This window comes from Sus scrofa, chromosome X (assembly GCF_000003025.6).
Source record: "Sus scrofa isolate TJ Tabasco breed Duroc chromosome X, Sscrofa11.1, whole genome shotgun sequence".
Taxonomy (NCBI): Eukaryota; Metazoa; Chordata; class Mammalia; order Artiodactyla; family Suidae; genus Sus; species Sus scrofa.
The window spans coordinates 15,046,498-15,065,912 of NC_010461.5; the positions used below are offsets into that span (position 1 = coordinate 15,046,498).

The window sequence follows — 19,415 nt, forward strand, 5'->3', positions numbered from 1 at the left end:
AGAGTATCATTTTCTTTTCGTGATTGCCTTGCTAGAATTCTCATTTGTTGATTTTATAGGCTAAAGACAAGAGACATTAGTGCTCAGTGTGTGGGCCATGAGCACGTATCTCCGAGGCAGGCTGTGAGTTTTACAAATAAAAACGAAGTTCAAGGAACACAGTGACGTGCAAGTCTAAATGCCACCCTCTTGACGTTCAAGCAGACAAAGAGTTAAAAAGACTTTGACTGTAGCTCAGTTCTCGTCGTCTTTGCAGGCATTCTGTACCGCACGCTCATGTGAGCCCCAACAGCAGAAGCCTATTTTCCCAGGTAGAAGCTGTGTTGGCAAGGTAACTGAGCATTTCAGAATGCCGAAAGCACTGCTTCAGGACCAGTGCTTTGTTGCAGGACGACTCGGTCTAAGCAAACTTACTTCTTATTGATAATCGCTTGTTATTCCTAGTCACATGTTCGAGAGAGTTAATATTTTTTACTCTTTGAGGTGTTTTAGGCATTTTTTTTTTTTTAATGATACCTTTGGTCCATCTGCTCATGAAGGAAACTGATATACTTGTTTTGTTTTTAACGTAGAAACCAAGCCAGCAAAACTGCTGCCCTGCAGTCTCACCACAGATCTAACAGCAAGGACATCCAGAACCTAGGTGTGGGTCTGCCCCGGGCTGATGAAGGTCTTCCTGCCAACGAAAGCTTCTTAAACGGAAACCTTGCTGGAGCTACTCTTAGTCCCATGCACACCAAAACCTACCAAGCGAGCAGCCAGCCTGGGTCCGCCAGCAAAGATCTGACCAACAACAACATACCACACCTTCTCAGCCCCAAAGAGGCCAAGTCAAAGACAGAATTTGATTTTAATATCGACCCAAAGCCTTCAGAAGGCCCGGGCACGAAGTACCTTAAGTCAAGCAGCAGATCTCAGCAGAACCGGCACTCATTTATGGAAAGTTCGCAGAGCAAAGCCGGGACGCTGCAGCCCAGTGAAAAGCAGAGTCGGCATAGCTACATCGACACCATTCCCCAGTCCTCTAGGAGTCCCTCCTACAGGACCAAGGCCAAAAGCCATGGGGCACTGAGTGACTCCAAGTCCGTGAGCAACCTGTCGGAAGCCAGGGCCCAGATGGCAGAGTCCAATACCAGTAGGTACTTCCCATCCAGCTGCTTGGACTTGAACTCTCCCACCAGCCCAACCCCCACCAGGCACAGCGACACGAGAACTTTGCTCAGTCCCTCGGGGAGAAATAACCGAAGTGAGGGCACTCTTGACTCCCGCCGAACCACAACCAGGCATTCTAAGACGATGGAGGAGCTGAAGCTGCCGGAGCACATGGACAGCAGCCACTCCCATTCGCTGTCGGCACCTCATGAATCCTTCTCGTATGGGCTGGGCTACACCAGCCCCTTCTCCTCCCAGCAGCGTCCACACAGGCACTCCATGTATGTGACCCGGGACAAAGTGAGAGCCAAAGGCTTGGATGGAAGCCTGAGCGTAGGACAAGGGATGGCGGCCAGAGCTAACAGCCTGCAGCTCTTATCACCTCAGGTACCGCTTAGCACCTTGACCAGATCTCTTGGTTGGCGTGGGAAGGTGATGCAGGGGTGCGATGGGGTCAGGGTGCAGTTGGCACTACTGCAGGAGGTCATACTTTCTTGATAAGACACATTTAGGAAGCAATACTTAAAGGATTAATCTGTTTTTAAATTTGTTTTTAATCATTTAAGCCAGTTGCCGAGTACTCAAGGGAACTGAAAAATCTTGTTTTTCAAAATCTGTTACCTTTCTTAAATGTTCTTTTTGGTATATTTTGTTCAGAGAATCCCGTTTTGGTTTATTACAAAATTCGTCAGCTATATGGGTTAGTTTTTAATTTTCTCAAAATTCAGCGTGAATTCATGGAATTTTCTCTAATCTCTCCAAACCACATTTGCTTAAATCAAACCTTTTTGCTAATACTTTACTTGGTATCATAACCGAATGAAAAAGTTTTAAATTTATCCAGAACTACAGGTAAGTATAACTTCAGGCCAGGATAAATGTTAATTTTCAGTCATTTGGATTGTTTTTAAATCTCAAGGCAATGTTTTTAGCATAGCGCTCCCTCCATCTTAGTGATCTTTAGATTCCAGAACTGACACTAACCTGTTTAAAAATAGTAGCCTTGTTAGAACACATTTTTTTTTTTAATAGCCACACCCACAGCATATGGAAGTTCCCAGGCCAGGGATTGAATCCAAGCCACAGTTGCAATCTACACTGCAGCAGTGGCAACGCCAGATCTTTTAACCCACCGTGCTGGGCTGGGAATCGAACCCAAGCCTCCGCATTGACCCGAGTGTCTGCAGTCAGATTCTTAACCCACTGTGCCACAGTGGGAGCTCCCAGAACACATATTTTAAAAATGACATTTTCATGTTATAAAACGTTCACTGCATCAAAGAAATAAAGGTGAAGAAAAATCAGTGTCAGAAGGAGAAACGTTTCATGTAGGAAAAGTATTCCCCTTTTAGAAGATACAAAAATAGGTTCACCAGCATGTGTCCGAACTCCAGCAAATACGATGGACTCTGCAGTGGGAAGCTTGGCATGATGAGTGCTGGGGAGTGGGAGATGGTCAGTAGCTGAGCAGTTGGTATAACAAAGTAGCTAAGAGCCTGAGCTAGGACGCCAGGCAGACCTGGCTTTGCATCCCAGTTCTGCAATATGCTTCCAACTGTGTAAATTTAGCTAAGTGATAAAATCCCTCTCTGCCTCGATTCCTCATCTGCGTGTTGTTGTGAGGATTCAGCACAGCCTATAAAGTCCTCGGTGCCCCATCCTGGGCACCGCGTAAGAGTTTCTGTTGTTGCTGCTGCTTCTGGGATGGTGGGGGCTGTTCTTCAGACACCGAGTCCCTTCAATGTGCTGGGTATTCTCAGGCACTCAGAAGAGTCGGAGACTGACTCTTGAGAAATTTATCTTCTCTCAGGGAAGATTAAATTATACATCGTAAGAATGAAATGATTAAGAACCACCTTGCTGGGGCACTGGCTATAAAAAGGAGTTGAGGACAGGGAGAGATCCTTGTGAGTAGGAGCAGGCAGAAATGGCTTTAGGAGCGACCGAAGGGCCTGCTCTGAGCTCAGATGTGCAGAGAGGTTCTGGATGGCTAAAGGACCAGGATGTATTTAGGCATTTGCTGAGCTAGGCTCTCATTAGAAAGATGAGGTCCCTGTCCTCTTGGGATGTGTGGCCTGGGGGTGGTGGGATGGCAGCTGCCCGCAGATAGGTGGTGCTAATGCTTGAGTTCACGGGCCCGCCCTGTGCTAGAGGCCTGTGCACCGCAGGACAGAGAGGGGCGGCACAGTCCCGGCATGGGGGTGTGGGAGCCCCGCCCCGAGGCGGGAGTGGAGCCTGTGCAGAGGCTTCTGGGATGTTTGGTGTTTCACCAGGGGAAGAAAGAAGAGTCAACATCAGGAAAGAGGCTCGAAGGGAGGGCCAACAAGAGCATCTGGAGGAAAAGGAGGGTAATTGAGACGTTAAGTAGCCGGGTGAGCTGTGGGATTGGAACATGTGCCACGTGGCTGGGGTGAAAAATGCAAGATTTAGAGTGGCTTTTGCAATGATCTAAGCATGGGATGAGGAGACCATGTGGGAAAATAGAGAAAGAGTGGGTCTTAAAGACTCCTCGGCAATAGAAACTATGTGACTTGTGAATTGAAGGACTGAATGTAGGAAAAAGGAAGCCTTCAGGGTTTCTTTTCTAGGATCTCCTTTTCAGAGTAGAAGAGAAGACTTGGGGAGTTCTCTGGTGGCCTAGCGGTTGAGGCCTCTGTGTTCTCACCACTGTGGCTCTAGCTGCTGCTGTGCAGCATAGGTTCAATCCCTGGCCCAGGAATTCCCACATACTGCCTGTGTGGCAGAAAAGGGAAAAAAAGAAAAAAAGAAAAACACACAAGAGAGAACCTGAAATAAGTGTTACAACTGTCATTTACAAAAAAAAAAGTTCCCGTTGTGTCGCAGCAGAAACGAATCTGACTAGGATCCATGAGGACGCAGATTCGATCCCTAGCCTCACTCAGTGGGTTAAGGATCTGGAGTTGCCGTGAGCTGTGGTTTAGGTCACAGATGCAGCTTGGTTCTGGCGTTGCTGTGGCTGTGGTGTAGGTGGGCAGCTGTAGCTCCGATTCCACCCCTAGCCTGGGAACCTCCATGTGCTGCAGGTGTGACCCTAAGAAGCAAAAAAAAAAAAAAAAAAAGAGAGGAAGCGAGAGAGGACTTGAGGTCACCTAATTCAACCCTTCCATTGCACAGATGGGCATTCTGAGGCTCTGAGAAGTTAGGTGGATTATCCAAGTTTACCCAGCTAGTTGGGTGGAGCTGAGATGATGACGCAGTATTCAGGTCCCTAGGCCAGTGCTGCTTGCATCGTATCACGCTAACTCTGGGCCCCTTTGCAGAGATGTTCTCCCTGAGATTGGAAAGACTATCAGGGGCCCAGGTAAGAGGAAGGGTGGGAGATGCCATGATTAGAGTCAGCAGTGGTTGGAGGAGCTCCACCAGAGAGAAGGGCCTAAAAAGATCTCTAGAGTCTAGCAGCTGCTCATAGACGTTACATGGAAGTCAAAACCAGTAAAGTATGTTGGCATTAAGCATAGTGCAAAGAGAGAAGAAATAAGAAAAACAAAAAACTGTACCTTGGAAAAGGACAAATGGTTGGGCTCTGTGAGAGTTCCGAAGAAAAGGCTTTGTGAACATGGTGGAAATAAGCTAATTATAAAACCTTAACTGTATGCTAAGCACAGATCCAACTGTTACTGAATTTTAAGTCCAGTTCGGGAGGTGCAGTGCCAAGCTGCAAGAAAGTACAAGTTTAAAGGCACAAACATGGTAGACCGCTTGTGAAGTAACTGAACCCCTGAATAAATGATGGAAATCACTCTCGTAGCTACCTTCAAGAGCAAGGGGACTGGACTGGCTCCGTCACTTAGAGTTTAGTTTAGATATAAATCATTTGTTTTCTAAAATAGTTTTCTAGGAGTTCCTGTCGTGGCACAGTGGAAATGAATCCAACTAGGAACCATGAGGTTGTGGGTTCCATCCCTGGCCTCGCTCAGTGGGTCAAGGGTCCGGCGTTGCCGTGAGCTGTGGTGTAGGTCGCAGATGCGGCTTGGATCTGGCATGGCTGGCAACTGTAGCTCTGATTAGACCCCTAGTGTGGGAACCTCCATATGCCACGGGTGCAGCCCTAAAAAGCAAAAATAATGAAATAGTTTTCTAGAGGCCTTTGTAAACAGTACAGGTGATAAAATTCAAATGAGGTTTTGTCACAAAGTAGAGAGAAGAAAGGCTACAAATGGATGATTTCCTGCCCAAGTCCGTTCATAGTACATTTGGGGAGTGAGGGACAGAAAGAATCATGTTTTAAATTTTAAATAAACTGTTTTGGACACATGGTGTAAAAGCTCAAGATAAGACTTTCTGTGCGTAATATATGGATACATAATGCAGGCAAATCCTCCGAGTAGCTTGGTAATTTTATTCCTTAATTTTTTTTTTTTTTTTTTTTTTTTTCTGAGGGTAGAAAATGCTGCTTTCCCCCTCAATGAACACCACTATGGCCCAAGGCTGCTCTTAGCTTCTGACTCACTTCCTTGAGACAAATAGGTAGTGTCTCCAGAGATGAGTGCTGTCAGGATTATTCAGAAACTACATGAAAAATAAGTACTGTTATCCTAGAGAAGATTAAGAAGAGAATTTAAGTACATAAACTACAGTCGTTAGGGAATTTTTAAGACAGATTATTAAGAGCACTGATTCAATTCCTTGATAGATTCCAAAAAATCTTTGTTTTCATCTGAATCTACCATATATGTCCTTCATGAAAAATACTTTTGCATCTGCACAGTTCTTTTTGGAGAACTCAGGCTAAAATGTGCTAGAGAAATTTGGATTAACTAATAGAATCTCTAATTCAGTTCTCATTGAGTACTGCTCAGAACCATGACTTTCTAGATATTAGGAAGGTAATTTTCTTTGTTTTCAATAATTAATTGAACTATTTTCAGAGTAATTCATTCCCTGCTCGCATTAACTTTAATGAGAATTTCCGTTTCCATCTGTGTGACATTTGTTTGACTTATTTTACATTTATCAGATGATTCACTCTTTTACGGGATAACTTATGTTTTAGCCAGCTGATGTTTTTAATTTTAGCCAGTTATGGTACTGATTATACCAAATAAGACCCATGGCTATTTAGGTGATTTTCATCCCTAGGAACAGAACACACATATAAATCCTTTTAAATTTGCCTTCCAGCCTGGAGAGCAGCTCCCTCCAGAGATGACTGTGGCGCGATCTTCTGGGAAGGAGTCCTCCAGAGAAGGCACCTCTTCCTTCCATGCGAGGCAGAAGTCTGAGGTTTGAATTTTCCAGAATTATCCACCTTTTAGGATAGAACGTGTCTGTAGAGACTGGTCATTCACCACCATGACAGCCTAGCTTTTAAGATTTATTCATACCCAGTCTCCCACAAATTTGAACTGGCTTCTAGTTTTCCTCATGCCTCAATTCTGAGTTTTCTCTTTTAAAAGATCCTGGAGTTAATTATAGACCAGTTAGGCACCATTCTAAGTTCACAGGCCACATCGTCATCACTCTGTTGTTTACTTTTATAAACTTGTTTTTTGTCTCAGGGTGGAGCATATCATGACCCCCATTCTGATGATGGCAATGCCCCCAAAGAAAACAGACACCTGTACAATGATCCTGTTCCGAGGAGAGTCGGCAGCTTCTACCGAGGTAAACCCAGCCCCTAAGCACCCATCAGGGTCCTCTCTTCTCTCCCCTCTCTACACCTCTAGCCCGCACCCTCCCCGGCATTTCACTGCCCTGACTTCTGGTAAGCATCCTTCTTACCTACACTGTCGCCTTCCAACACCGCCTTGGAGCCCACTGTTTTGGTTCAGACGCTCGTGACTTCTGACCAGGGTTCTTTCTCCCTAGCTCTAAGGTCACCATCAAAACGGTCCCTGGAATGATCCTTCCAAAGCTTTGTGCTGATCACATCACTCACTCATTGGATTAAGTCATAAAATATTTATCCACGTCACTTGTGTGCCTGACACTGTTCTAATTTAGGACGTCAGTGAACAAGGCAGCCAAAGGTCTCCACCCTCACAGCGCTCACATTCTCATGAGGAGAGAGCAACACTAAATGTAATAATTATGTGGAGCAGGAAAAGGTAGTTAATGCTACAGGGAGAAAAATAGAGCAGGACAATCCATGCCCCAGCCCCAGCCTTCTATTTCTCATCTGCTGATGGTTTCCCATTGGCATCAGGATAAAATCTGAGTTCCCTAAGATGGCATTTTTCTTGACTTTGTGTGCCCTGGCCCTTGCTGTCCTTTCCAGCTCCTTCCCCTCTGCTCTGGTGCCCAGAGGCTGTGCCCTCCGCTGGCCTCAGCGCATTACTCCCTCGGCTCAGACAGCTTTTCTGTCCCCTTTGAGACTCTCTACTTTGAGGTCCTCTGCAGTGTGGCGGCTTCCCTGGCCACCCAGATGACGGCAAGTGTTTCCTCCCCTCTCCCGCCCATAGTTCCTTGTCTCTAACATGACGCACACCCCGTGGTACTGATTCTTTGACCCCATTTCCCTCTCACAGGGTCACAAGGCCCTTTTCTTCTGTTACCCTCATCGACTAGCACACTGCCTGCAGTTTCATAAATATTTGTTGATTGAATGAACGAAAATCTTCAGGAGTTCCCGTGGCGCAGTGGTTAACGAATCCGACTAGGAACCATGAGGTTGCGGGATCGATCCCTGGCCTTGCTCAGTGGGTTAACGATCCGGCGTTGCCGTGAGCTGTGGTGTAGGTCACAGACGAGGCTCGGATCCCGCGTTGCCGTGGCTCTGGCGTAGGCCGGTGGCTACAGCTCTGATTCGACCCCTAGCCTGCGAACCTCCATATGCCATGGGAGCGGCCCAAGAAATGGCAAAAAAAGACCAAAAAAAAAAAAAAAAAGAAAGAAAGAAAGAAAGAAAATCTTTAAGTGTAGTTGAATGACCATAAAAATGTCCTTTGATATTTAACAACTTTAACGAATGTTTCAGGGGCTGAATGGATTTAGGAGTAGCTGACAGAGAAATGCATCCCCTTTGAGGAGCTGTGTAATCATAGAGTGGGAGCCCCCAGGGAGCCCCAGCCCCTAGCGGGGAGACTGGCATCAACTCCACCAGGGCATGGGTGAGGTCCCGGGTCCAGGAGGCTCAGCTTCTCAAAGCATCCTTCAGGGGTCACCATGACCTTCTCTAGCTGCCATGCCCACATTGCCCAGCTTCTCATTATTCCATTGATTTGGGAGGACAGCTAAAAAGGCAGGATCTGCAAGGAATATGGACAACCGCTTGATCCTTTTAACTAGGAACTTGAGCTAAATAAATGCAAAGACGTGCTATTCAGGACCTAATGTGTATTAAATGATTACGCTACTCTGTTCCCTCCCAGCCCCACCTTTGAGAAAAGTATAAGGCACTAAATGTATCTTTTAAGGCATTTATTCTTTTTTTCTGATGCCGTGGTTACTTTAGAACCTTTTTAATTCAGACTAAAGTTAATTAAGGCAAACTCTTGTAGGGTACTAATGAGCAAAAGTCTCTTCTTCTCTGAGTTTTACTTCCAAAATGGATCGTACACATGTTACTTTCTATAGATATCTGGAGAGTGTACTTTAATATGAAAATGTTAACCAAGTTTTAAATTACTTAATTAGTCTTTGACCTCCGGAAACCCAGTTTTATTCTGATAGCACATGAATTAAATTGGTTAATATCATCAAAGCCCCTCATTTGTTTTCTTCATAATTGACTTCAGGGTTTGGCGGGTAGAACATTTTTATTTTAGAAAGTCCAGAAATAGGAGTTCCCGTCATGGTGCAGTGGTTAATGAATCTGACTAGGAACCATGAGGTTGCGGGATCGATCCCTGGCCTTGCTCAGTGGGTTAACAATCCAGCGTTGCCATGAACTGTGGTGTAGGTCACAGACGCGGCTCGGATCCCGAGTTGCTGTGGCTCTGGTGTAGGCCTGCGGCTACAGTTCTGATTGGACCCCAGCCTGGGAACCTCCATATGCCATGGGAGCGGCCCTAGAAAAGACAAAGAAAAAAAGAAAGTCCAGAAATAGAAGGAAAAGGTTTAACTAGGTGAGACATTTGGAGACATACTAAATCTAAGTGGATGAAGACTTAGTAGTATCATTGAAATGACGGGTGTTTTTAGAATGTTTCTTGTTTTCAGTCCTACTGTCCAAGAGTCAAATGAAACGGTGTCATTTATCTTGATATATAAGCCTGTATATTCTTTTTGTGATGAAATTTGCAATTTATTTTGATTTATGAACAAGCTGAGAATTTGACAGAAAAAGGTAGTAACACATAGGACCGCCCCCCCCCCCGCCAAGAAAAGCGTTGATTCACATACATTGTGCTTTGTCTTTCTATGTAGTCCTAAGTTGAAACCTGAGGAAAAAATAGTATTTTTGTGCAAATAACTGAATTTTTTTGGAATTTAGTTTAAAAAATATATAAAATTGACACCGCCTCCCAAGTGGCAAGGCTTCAACTGTAGTTTCTGTCTTCCAGCACACGCTGTTAAGAATCACTTCAGATTAAGAATTAGATTTTACATAGTTGGGTCTGTGATGTAAGAAAGCCTCAACTAAAAAGAATGTCAAAACGGGGGAGGGGGAATCATATTCATCCTGCTAAATATCCTATAATGTTCTCCAGTTTATCAGCTGACACGTCAGTTTATGTCCTGAGTATATATTACCTGGTGTTAACTGACCCTTGCAGGCTACTGTCGTATGCAAATTTTGACTGATCTTCTTTTTTGTTTATCTTATCTATGTGAGAAAAAATTGCCGCAGAAGGTGAGAACTGCCTTGACCAAGAGAGTACCTCAGTGGCTTATTTTTTCTTTATTCAGTGCCATCTCCACGTCCAGACAATTCTTTCCATGAAAATAACGTGTCAACCAGAGTTTCTTCCCTACCATCAGAAAGCAGTTCTGGAACGAACCACTCAAAAAGACAACCAGCATTCGATCCATGGTGGGTGTTTTGGTTTGTTTTTATTCTTCTTTTTTCTGATTGTGGATTTGAGATGTCACAGAAACTCTGGGTAAAATTTAGCATTCTTTCTCCTGCTTTTCTTTCTCAAGAGAGATTGCTTGAGAAGGGCAATGCGATTTGTCACTACTTGTGATGATTTCTTTCCAGTTCAGCATTTATACTGAATATCATGTTAAAGAAAGAAAATATCCTGGGTCAGTTCATAAGTCATAATTCTTCCATCACCTTCTTCTGACATGATTGGCGTCCTTCGCTGTCTTCCCCACTTGTTGCTGTTGAATCATGTGGCAGACACTTTGCTTAGCCCTTTGTGTGCACTGTCTCACTCAGTTCTCAGTCAGCCTTTGAAGTAGGAGTGCTTCCCACTCTCCAGATGAGGAAACTGCAGCTTAGAAAAGGTAAGGCGCCTGCCTGGTGCTGGACAGCCAGTAACAGGGAGGAGGGAGCCGGCATGTAGACTGAGATGGGTTTTGACTCCAAAGCTCGTGTCTTTTACTTCCGTGCCACCTCATTTTCATTCAGGGTGGGAATAAATAGGGGGGACAACCCTTTATGCGACCGCAAAGTGTAATGGTAGTCAGAGGATAAAGTGATACGCCAGTTTTGCTCATCCTTTAATCTTTTTGTGTAATATGTAATAAAAATTTAAGGAGAGAATTATAACATGCATCAAGTCCCATTACCAGATCTGTCTGGGGTGGGGGGAGGACTTTTTTTTTTTTAAATAATGCAGACTTTATATTCTCAGCTCTCCAGAAAGACTTCTCAGATTCTAGATGTGAGGGGTGTTTATATGTATTTATAGAACTACTTAAGTTCTCCACCAAGAATAAAATGGTGCCTCACTGTGACACACCAAATTGAGAATAAGAGCAGTCTGTCAGATTCCATCTCTGCTGTTTATTGCCATGATTCACACAATTTGGACCCTGCCGGAAGGGTTTTAGCAAGGTTTCAGTGTTACCATCCCTTATGGTGAAAATAACTTAATTTTAAAACAATAATAAAAACAGTTTTCTTAAAGCTCTAAATGCTTTTTCTTATAAGCATACTGTATCTATTGTCTTATTTATAAAATGAGAGGTTTAAGAGTTCCCATTGTGGCTCAGCAAGTTATGAACCTAGCTAGTATCCCTGAGGACACGGGTTGGATCCCTAGCCTCTATCAGTGGGTTAAGGACCCGGCGTTGCCATGAGCTGTGGTGTAGCTCGCAGATGCGGCTCGGATCCTGTGTTGCTGTGGCTGTGATGTAGGCCGGCAGCTGCAACTCCGATTCTCCCTAAGCTGGGGACTTCCCGTATGCCATGGGTGTGGCCCTAGTAAGCAAAAAAACAAAAATAATAAAACAAATAACACCCCCAAATAGGAGTTCCCGTCGTGGCGCAGTGGTTAACGAATCCGACTAAGAACCATGAGGTTTCGGGTTCGGTCCCTGGCCTTGCTCAGTGGGTTAAAGGATCTGGCGTTGCCGTGAGCTGTGGTGTAGGTTGCAGACGCGGCTCGGATCCCACGTTGCTGTGGCTCTGGCGTAGGCTGGTGGCTACAGCTCCGATTGGACCCCTAGCCTGGGAACCTCCATGAGAATTGTGTCTAAAGTTGTGAGAATACAAAAGTATGAAAGGAATTGTTTTTTGTCTTGGTCATTGCATGATAAAGTGGTAATGGTTTAAAAGAGTGTCGGAGTTCCCCTTGTGGCTCACCAGGAATGAACCTGACTAGTATCCATGAGGACATGGATCTGATCCCTGGCCTCATTCAGTGGATTAACGATCTGGCGTTGCTGTGAGCTGTGGTGTAGGTCGAAGATGAGGCTTGGATCCCGTGTTGCTATGGCTGTGTAGTAGGCCAGCAGCTGTATGTAGCTCCAATTCAACCCTTAGCCTGGGAACTTCCATGTGCCTTGGTTGCAGCCCTAAAAAGACAAAATAAAATAAAATAAAAGTATCAGTTATAGATCAACATAGTCCTGTGAAAATTCCATAGGTCAGATCAAGATGAAATCCAAAAGTGGATTAAGAGTCTCAACATTTTGTTTCTTTCTTTTGATCATCAGTGCAAGTAGAGCTTGTGTAGACCTGCGTAGGTGTAGAAACCTAGGAACAATTGTTTTAAAAAGAATTAGAGGCACATTTGGGATGTTGACCTTTAGACAAGTCTTCATCAAGTCATACTGAGTCTGATATTGCTGTTATGAGGCTTAAGAGAATTCCAGAATTGCCAGGGACGAATTGGCTATGTTCTTTTGTTCTTACCATCCTTCACAACAGTGCTGCGATGATGATTCTTCACGTTTGCAACTAACTTAATCTAAGTCATCCATTAGGCTTGACTTGTCTTATTTTTTTTTTCCCCTTGAACAAGATCTCTCATTGATTCACCATGTTATTTATTATTTATTTTGAGAGAAATGCCATTTGATGATGGTAGAAAAACACAAACAAGCCTTGCCATGGTGATGGAGTGAATTGCTGTTCTTAAATTATCACTTAGCTAAGGGCAGTCTGTTTCTCCTTGATGTAGTAGTACTTTATATTTCTTTGAGGAAGATAATTTTTGTACAGTGTACACATTTCTTGCAATGGAGCAATCAAGCTACTACATCATACTTTAAAGTGATAAATATCGTAGTATAATATCCAAAGCAGTGATTCTGGCATCTCAGCTGTCCAGAATCCAGTTAAGAGTGGGAGATAAACCATAATATTTCTGAACAACAAACATGGAGTTAACATGGTCAGATTCATCATCTTTACTAATGAGAAAACACCTCCACCCTCCCTGTGAAACTGGTTATTTTTCTTTTATGCACAGTTCACGCAGTTGGCACTGAGATTGTCAGGCAAGAGATAACCCCAGGTAACAGTATGGTATGTAAAGGGCGAAAGGTCCTGAGCAGTACCTGTGGAGAAGAAGGGTATTTTTGCTATTTCTCAGGCCCCAGTGGCAAAATCGTTTCTAGCCATTATGGTTTCATACATAGAATAGATACCCATGTAGAGTATGTATCTTTAAAATAGGCTGTTCTTACTTTCCATAAAAAGACAAAGTGTTTAGAAAGACTGCTGTCAAAATTGGCTTAAAAACTGGCACTTAAACAGTAAACCAAATTAATTAGAAGTCCCTGTAGTTAAGATAAGTGAAGAATTGCTGTTACTCACTTGCACAATCCCAGGCTTTCTCTTCTTGTAAAGTTATGAATACATTGGTATCCATTATTACTTGTCATCATAACTCAGAATTATTCCTGTAGAATGAGTTAGTCACTGACTTTCTCCTCTCAGACATTAATCGAGCCACCCTAGTCACACATGGGCGGGGGAGGTGGGTGGCAGGGAAAGTGTCACATTGTGAGCACCTCTCCTCTTCAGTGCACCTTCGAGCTGCTGCTCCTGGCTGGAGTGGACTGGAGCCTCCTGGTCCTCTGTCAAGCCTGTAGGTCCCTTGCCTTGAGTCTGTGAGCAGCTGGAGGTCACACTGCTTGTTTTAATTTTTCTCTATCTCCAGCACCTAACACAGGTCCTGGTGCATACTCTGCAAGTGTTGTTTGACCTTAGTCAGTTTTAGTTCATTCCTTTTTTAGGTGGCTCTTTGGAATTCTCTTTCTTGGTTTGTTTTTGTTTTGTTTGTTTGTTTTTTCGTCTTTTTTAGGGCCGCACATGCAGCATATGAAAGTTCCCAGGCTAGGGGTCGAATCAGAGCTGCAGCTGCCACCACAGCCACACCACGTCCAAGCTTTGTCTGTGACCTACACCACAGCTCACAACAATGCCGGAACCTTAACCCACTGAGAAAGGCCGGGGATTGAACCCGCGTCCTCATGGTTACTAGCTGGGTTTGTAACCCGCCGAGCCACAATGGGAACTCCGAATTCTCTTCCTCTTAACTCCTTATGGAAATAGTAGCTCGTATGGTAGATAATGTTTGAGTCCATGACTGTTCGGTAAGGAGACTGTTATTGTCACTGCCCACCACGCGTGCGCACACACATTCTCCCCCATCATCTTTGCTGCCTCCAGCCCCTCTGCTTTTTTTTCCAGCCCTGGATAATGTGCCAGGTGACTAGCTGGGTGGTCCTTCTCAAAGCTTCTGTCCCCGAGATTGCTGCAATCACCCACTTGCCCTTCCCTTATGCTGCTCCTCTGGAACCCCTGAGTTGCCTATACAGTTAGTTAGCTCAGCTCAGCTCAGCACACAACTCCTGGCCATACCAGGTAGACTCAATTGCAGGGTCCAGAATTCACAAATGAGACTAAATCATGGTGCTCACTCCTACCCATTGGGTGCATTACTGGTTATAAATGTGTATGTTTCTATGTTGCTTCTCCCTCTGTCTGTTTTTTGTTTGTTTGTTTGTTTGTTTGTTTGTTTTCCCCTCTCCCTCTTTCTCTCTCCCACTGGCACTCTTTCTTTCTCTCTGACTTCCTTTTGTGTCTTGTGTGATGCTTGCACACCCATGCTTTACTCCTCGCTTTTATCCTCTAATTCAAGAGCAATGTATTTCCTTTTCTATTTTGGCCCCTGGAATTTTTTTCCACCTGGATCTAGGCCCCACTGCCTCTCTTCAGCTCCAGTTTGAGAATATAGTCCTCATCATTCTCCTTTCCCCCTGGGCTCCAGTTTATCCAGTGCTTCTGAAAAGACCCTGCAGAGAATCTTTGATCCATCTTCTATGTTTTGGGGACATAAGGAACTGCAAACGCTGGGCTTTTTGCCCCGCTTCTTCTTTTCTTTGAACACCCATCGCCACCCCCCATCCTCTCACTTTTATTTTACTGGACACATGCTTCTTCCCACCCAAATCCTGCTCCTCCTAGGACTAGTATCGCAAGCCTTTCCTTCCTCTCATGCCAATATGAACATCCTTATAGTAACACCCATTCCTGCCTTGAGCTTATGGTCACGACGAATGTGTCCCCTTAAAGAATGCCTGGGTTGGCAGAAAGCACTGTCACTGCTTACCCTCGACAGACCTCTGAGATTTTGTTAGACTGTAATTCTGATTAGTAGAAACTTCTACCCGTTAATCTGAATACTCTGGTGTGCTTCTAGATTATGTGTAACCTCCATTATGGAAGGACATAAGCATAGAATTCTTTAACTTTTGCAAGTTATAGAACATTAGGAATAGTATCACTGGTTGGACTAGATGCTCTCTGTGGTTCCTTCCAATCCTAAGAGCTGTGCTTTGTGATTCCAGCAGACTGTGTACACTGTTCTGCTGTGTTCTCCAGAGCCCTCCTCTAACTGAATGCTATGGCCTGGAATTTAGTTTAGGGCAGTCTGTCTTTAGGTCCCATGGGAGAGTTTCATGTCCTTAATCTCAAAAGTACTTGTCCATAAAAACTTTGACCACATAAGCCCAGTCTGTCGTTAGGATGTGTGTGTTTTCCCCAGCATTGCAACACTGAGTTTAAAGAGTCTTTAACTGTCTCCCATTCTCCCATTCCATGATGGCTAAAGTTTCCTAGCTTTCAAAATTGTAAATGCATTCGTTATTCTGAGTTCCAACACTAAATTTTTATTGCTTGTGTTGTATTGCAAAGCTTTAACTTCGGGAGTTCCCGTTGTGGCACAGCAGAAACGAATCCGACTAGTATGCATGAGGATGTGGGTTCAATCCCTGGCCTCACTCAGTGGGTTAAGGATCGGGTGTTGCCGTGAGTTGTGGAGTAGGTTGTAGACGAGGCTCGGATCTGGCGTTGCTGTGGCTGTGGCCGTCGGCTGGCAGCCACAGTTCAGATTCAGCCCCTAGCCTGGGAACCTCCATATGCTGCAGCTCTAAAAAGCAAAAAACAAAAACAAAAACTTTAACTTCAGAACTTAGAACTCTCTCAGTGAGGTTTAAAATCACAGATCCTAAAAGAGTTTCAGGAACCCTTGAGCCGACAGTACATGTTTTTACTTCCTTGGTATTTCCATTAACTTTTAGGCTAAACACTTAAGAAGAAATGACTATTGCTCCTTTTTACTTTTTGTTTTTTGTCTCTTTCTCTTTTGCTCTATTTCCCTTGTTGTCTTTGATCTTGAGTTCTTGGCGCTTTTAAACACATTTTCTGTGGTTTGTAAAACCTTTTTGTTGTATCTGTAGTGCATGTTTGTTGTTGAAATTAAAAAGAAGTAACAATAAATCAGTAATCCTACTATCCAGAGATGATAACTAAGATTTTTTAAAGTTTTCTTCCTGCTTTTTAAAAAATATGTGTTAAGTATACACATAAATCCCTGTCTAAAAAAGATACAGTTGGGCTCATATAGACTAAAGTTTTGAATCCTGTTGTTTTCATTTAGTATTGTAGTTTGACTATTCCTTCGTCTTAGTGAAAATTCTTTGGCGATGTGATTTTTTAAAATAGCTTCGTGGTATTTTCCATCATGTGGGTCTGTAATAGTTTATAAGAGATGCTTCCCTCCTTCACACAGATTTAATCAAGTAAAGGATGCTGGTTTGCTCATTTTTTTTTTTTTTTTTTTTAGCTGTTCTGAGAACTTCACTGTTCAATATTCTAAAACTATAGATATGAATTTGTTACCGTTAATGCTTTTACTCTTGATTTTAGGGAACAGCTAATAGAAGGAATTCAGTCATTTGAGAAAATGGTTTTCCCTAGTCATCTAGATGTTCAAATTCAAAATAGGGCTCATGGAATGTACCTTTTTCAAGAATAACACTTTTGAGTTGTTTTTTAAAGACTATAAATTACATTAATACAGGGCCTCTGTTAATATACAACTAGTCAACTTCTTGGGGCTAAGGTGCTTTGTTTGCTTTCTTTTATTATCTGCTATTTGTATTAAAATAGCTGGTGCTGTCAGTGGGATGAAGCATAATGTCACTATTTTCAGTTAGGAGATTTTTTTCCAGAGAAGTGCTTTGTATTAAAAAAAAGCATTCATCCTGTTCCCATTTTCCCTTACTTTATCTCTTTTTTATTTAGTTTTAATAAATAAATGATTTTTATAAAGGAATTTTCCAGTTTCAGGCAAATTTTACTTTTATTTATAAAATTTCTGTAGCAGCACTGATTTTTTTTTTTTTAAATGTTCAGTACCTTGGCAAGCCACTAATAACGTATTTGTTAAGCTGGTTTTAAAAGGGAAATAGAGAAACGAAGATGCCAAAAATGTTTCCCTCAGAGGGTTACAGAAAAGGAAGGCATCCTTCAAACCATGTGCTTTTCAGACTCTTAATTTTGAGGTTTTCGGCAGCATGAAAATGGTCCCACAGCACAGTTACAGATCATTTGTAATAATGCTCAAATTGCTAGTTCGAATGAGCCTTTGCCAAAAGCTAATCATTAACCATGGTTGATTAGATGCAGTTCCTTGTGTGCTTTTTAGAGGCTCTTTACCTATGTGCTTGATTCTTCATGGCTATTTGAACCTGGTGTCATGCATTTTTAGTCTTCATTATATTTGTCATATAATGGCAGGAGAATGATTGAAAGATCAATATGATAAAAATGTCTTCCCATTTAGGAAAAGTCCCGAAAACATTAGTCATTCTGAACAACTCAAGGAAAAGGAAAAACAAGGTTTTTTCAGGTCAATGAAAAAGAAAAAGAAGAAATCTCAAACAGTAAGTAGATGGCCAATTTCTATTTACAGTGGCATACGAGTCCACGTTAGTCTGTGGGTACTTTACACTTTCTATGTGGCAATCAAAGTGAATTGTTTTCTTACTGAAACTTGATGTGCATATACTGTATATGTTTCTTTCTCAAATTCTATACAACTATCCTCCTCTCACAGAGTCTTTTCTAGATTCAACAGAATCTCCAGGAATAGAAGAAATTTAATTTGGATGAAAGAGAACACTTTAACCCTGTCTTAATGAACATCCATGTGGATTTATATTCTTGTAAAAACTATGGAGCTACAGGATTTATTTCTCTCTGGGGGTTAAAGATATGTGAAAATTTAGGAAATGGTTCTGGTTTTGGTTTAAATCTTGAAATTCTGAACTAACATCGTTCGTTATTCTCCCCTGGCTGGTTATCCCATCCGCATGTTGCCAAGTGCATTTCTGGGCTGCATAGTCGCAGACAGGAGCTAGTATTTGACATTTCAGGGCTTGCTTTAGTAGGGAGACATGTTTATCTTGTGACTGAACTGTGCAATGGAACGAGTCTCATCTCCTGGGAGCCCTCTGCCCGAACCAAGGGCTGGCTGCATGGAACCGTGTACATCACATCCCTGAACCATTCAGGCAAGGATTCTGCTGGTTGGTGACGTGAGAAAACACAGGGAAGCCAGGCCTCCAGGCCAGCAGGAGCATTTTCACCCACATGAGGCCTGCTTCCTCCTCTGCTTTTTAACACCTTTGAGACTAGACAAGGTTGAGTCAGACATTTTAAATTATTTTGTTTCTAGTTTTATTTCGTGCATGACTGACTCTCATTTATTTAAAAAGGAAAAAGGTATAATCAAAATGGCCTGCTCAGCTGGACTTCATCTCTTAAGATGAGTAGATTAGACTCACTGTTTGTGAAGTCCGTTCCATTTTGAAAAGTCTAGGATTATGAGTCAGTGGTAAGTAAAGATGAGATAGATGATAGTAACAAAGACTATAATACTTGAAGTAAGGATTTCACACATGTTCTAGAAATATTAACAGAGCGTTTCCTAGATTACGTTTGTAAATTACTCTTTCACTTGCGTGTTTGTTAAATTTGTGATCTCAGAGCATAAATATGAGTTCAGTGCCGAAACATTGAGGGAAAAATTGATCATTTCTAATCTCACCACCCTATCAACAACTCGTATTAGGATTTTGGTATATTTCCTCCTAGCTTTTTAGCCTCTGCCCATGTTTGTGGAAGGAAGGTGGGTTTTTTAGTGTGTTTTAAATAATAGTAGTCATTCTAGTACAGTTTTGTATCCTGGCTCTTTATTAGTATTTCTGTTACACATACACAGAATATGTGTGTTACTACACACATTTTCTTATCTTCATATTAATGGCTGCATAATATTCCTGAAATGTTCATTAGGGGGAAAAAAAACTGTCTTTCACTGAAACTCAAAGTAGAAGGTCCAATCAAAATGTCACTTAGTCAGTTATTAACTACGTATACTATTTAGACGAACAAAGTAGACCTGATTTAAAGTAGAGAAGCTTAAAATATGTCAAGTGCTAATAAAAGTTTTATCATCATCTATGGAACACATTTATCCATCATGGACGCTAAACTTAGACTACCTTTCCTAACCACTGTTACTTCTGTTTTGAGGTTGTTTTCTTAACCTCAGGCCCATAGCCATTGTGGGGTAAGTAGAAGAAAGTAGCAAAGACCAAGGAATCGAAGA

The 19,415-nt window shown here is 42.7% G+C and overlaps 1 protein-coding gene across 6 annotated transcripts in view; it reads left to right on the forward strand.

Moving 5' to 3' along the window:
- The window catches only part of CDKL5 (cyclin dependent kinase like 5), a 238,144-nt gene that overhangs the window by 187,672 nt on the left and 31,057 nt on the right, over positions 1-19,415 (forward strand). For 4 of the 6 annotated variants that reach the window (XM_021080550.1, XM_021080549.1, XM_021080552.1 and 1 more), the window contains exons 12-16: positions 573-1,539; positions 6,295-6,396; positions 6,672-6,777; positions 9,964-10,087; positions 17,586-17,685. In XM_021080550.1, the coding sequence (XP_020936209.1) occupies positions 573-1,539; positions 6,295-6,396; positions 6,672-6,777; positions 9,964-10,087; positions 17,586-17,685 (1,399 nt within the window). The remainder of the gene's footprint in view (positions 1-572; positions 1,540-6,294; positions 6,397-6,671; positions 6,778-9,963; positions 10,088-17,585; positions 17,686-19,415) is intronic. The other 2 variants (XR_002340830.1, XM_021080553.1) reach the window with 1 other exon arrangement.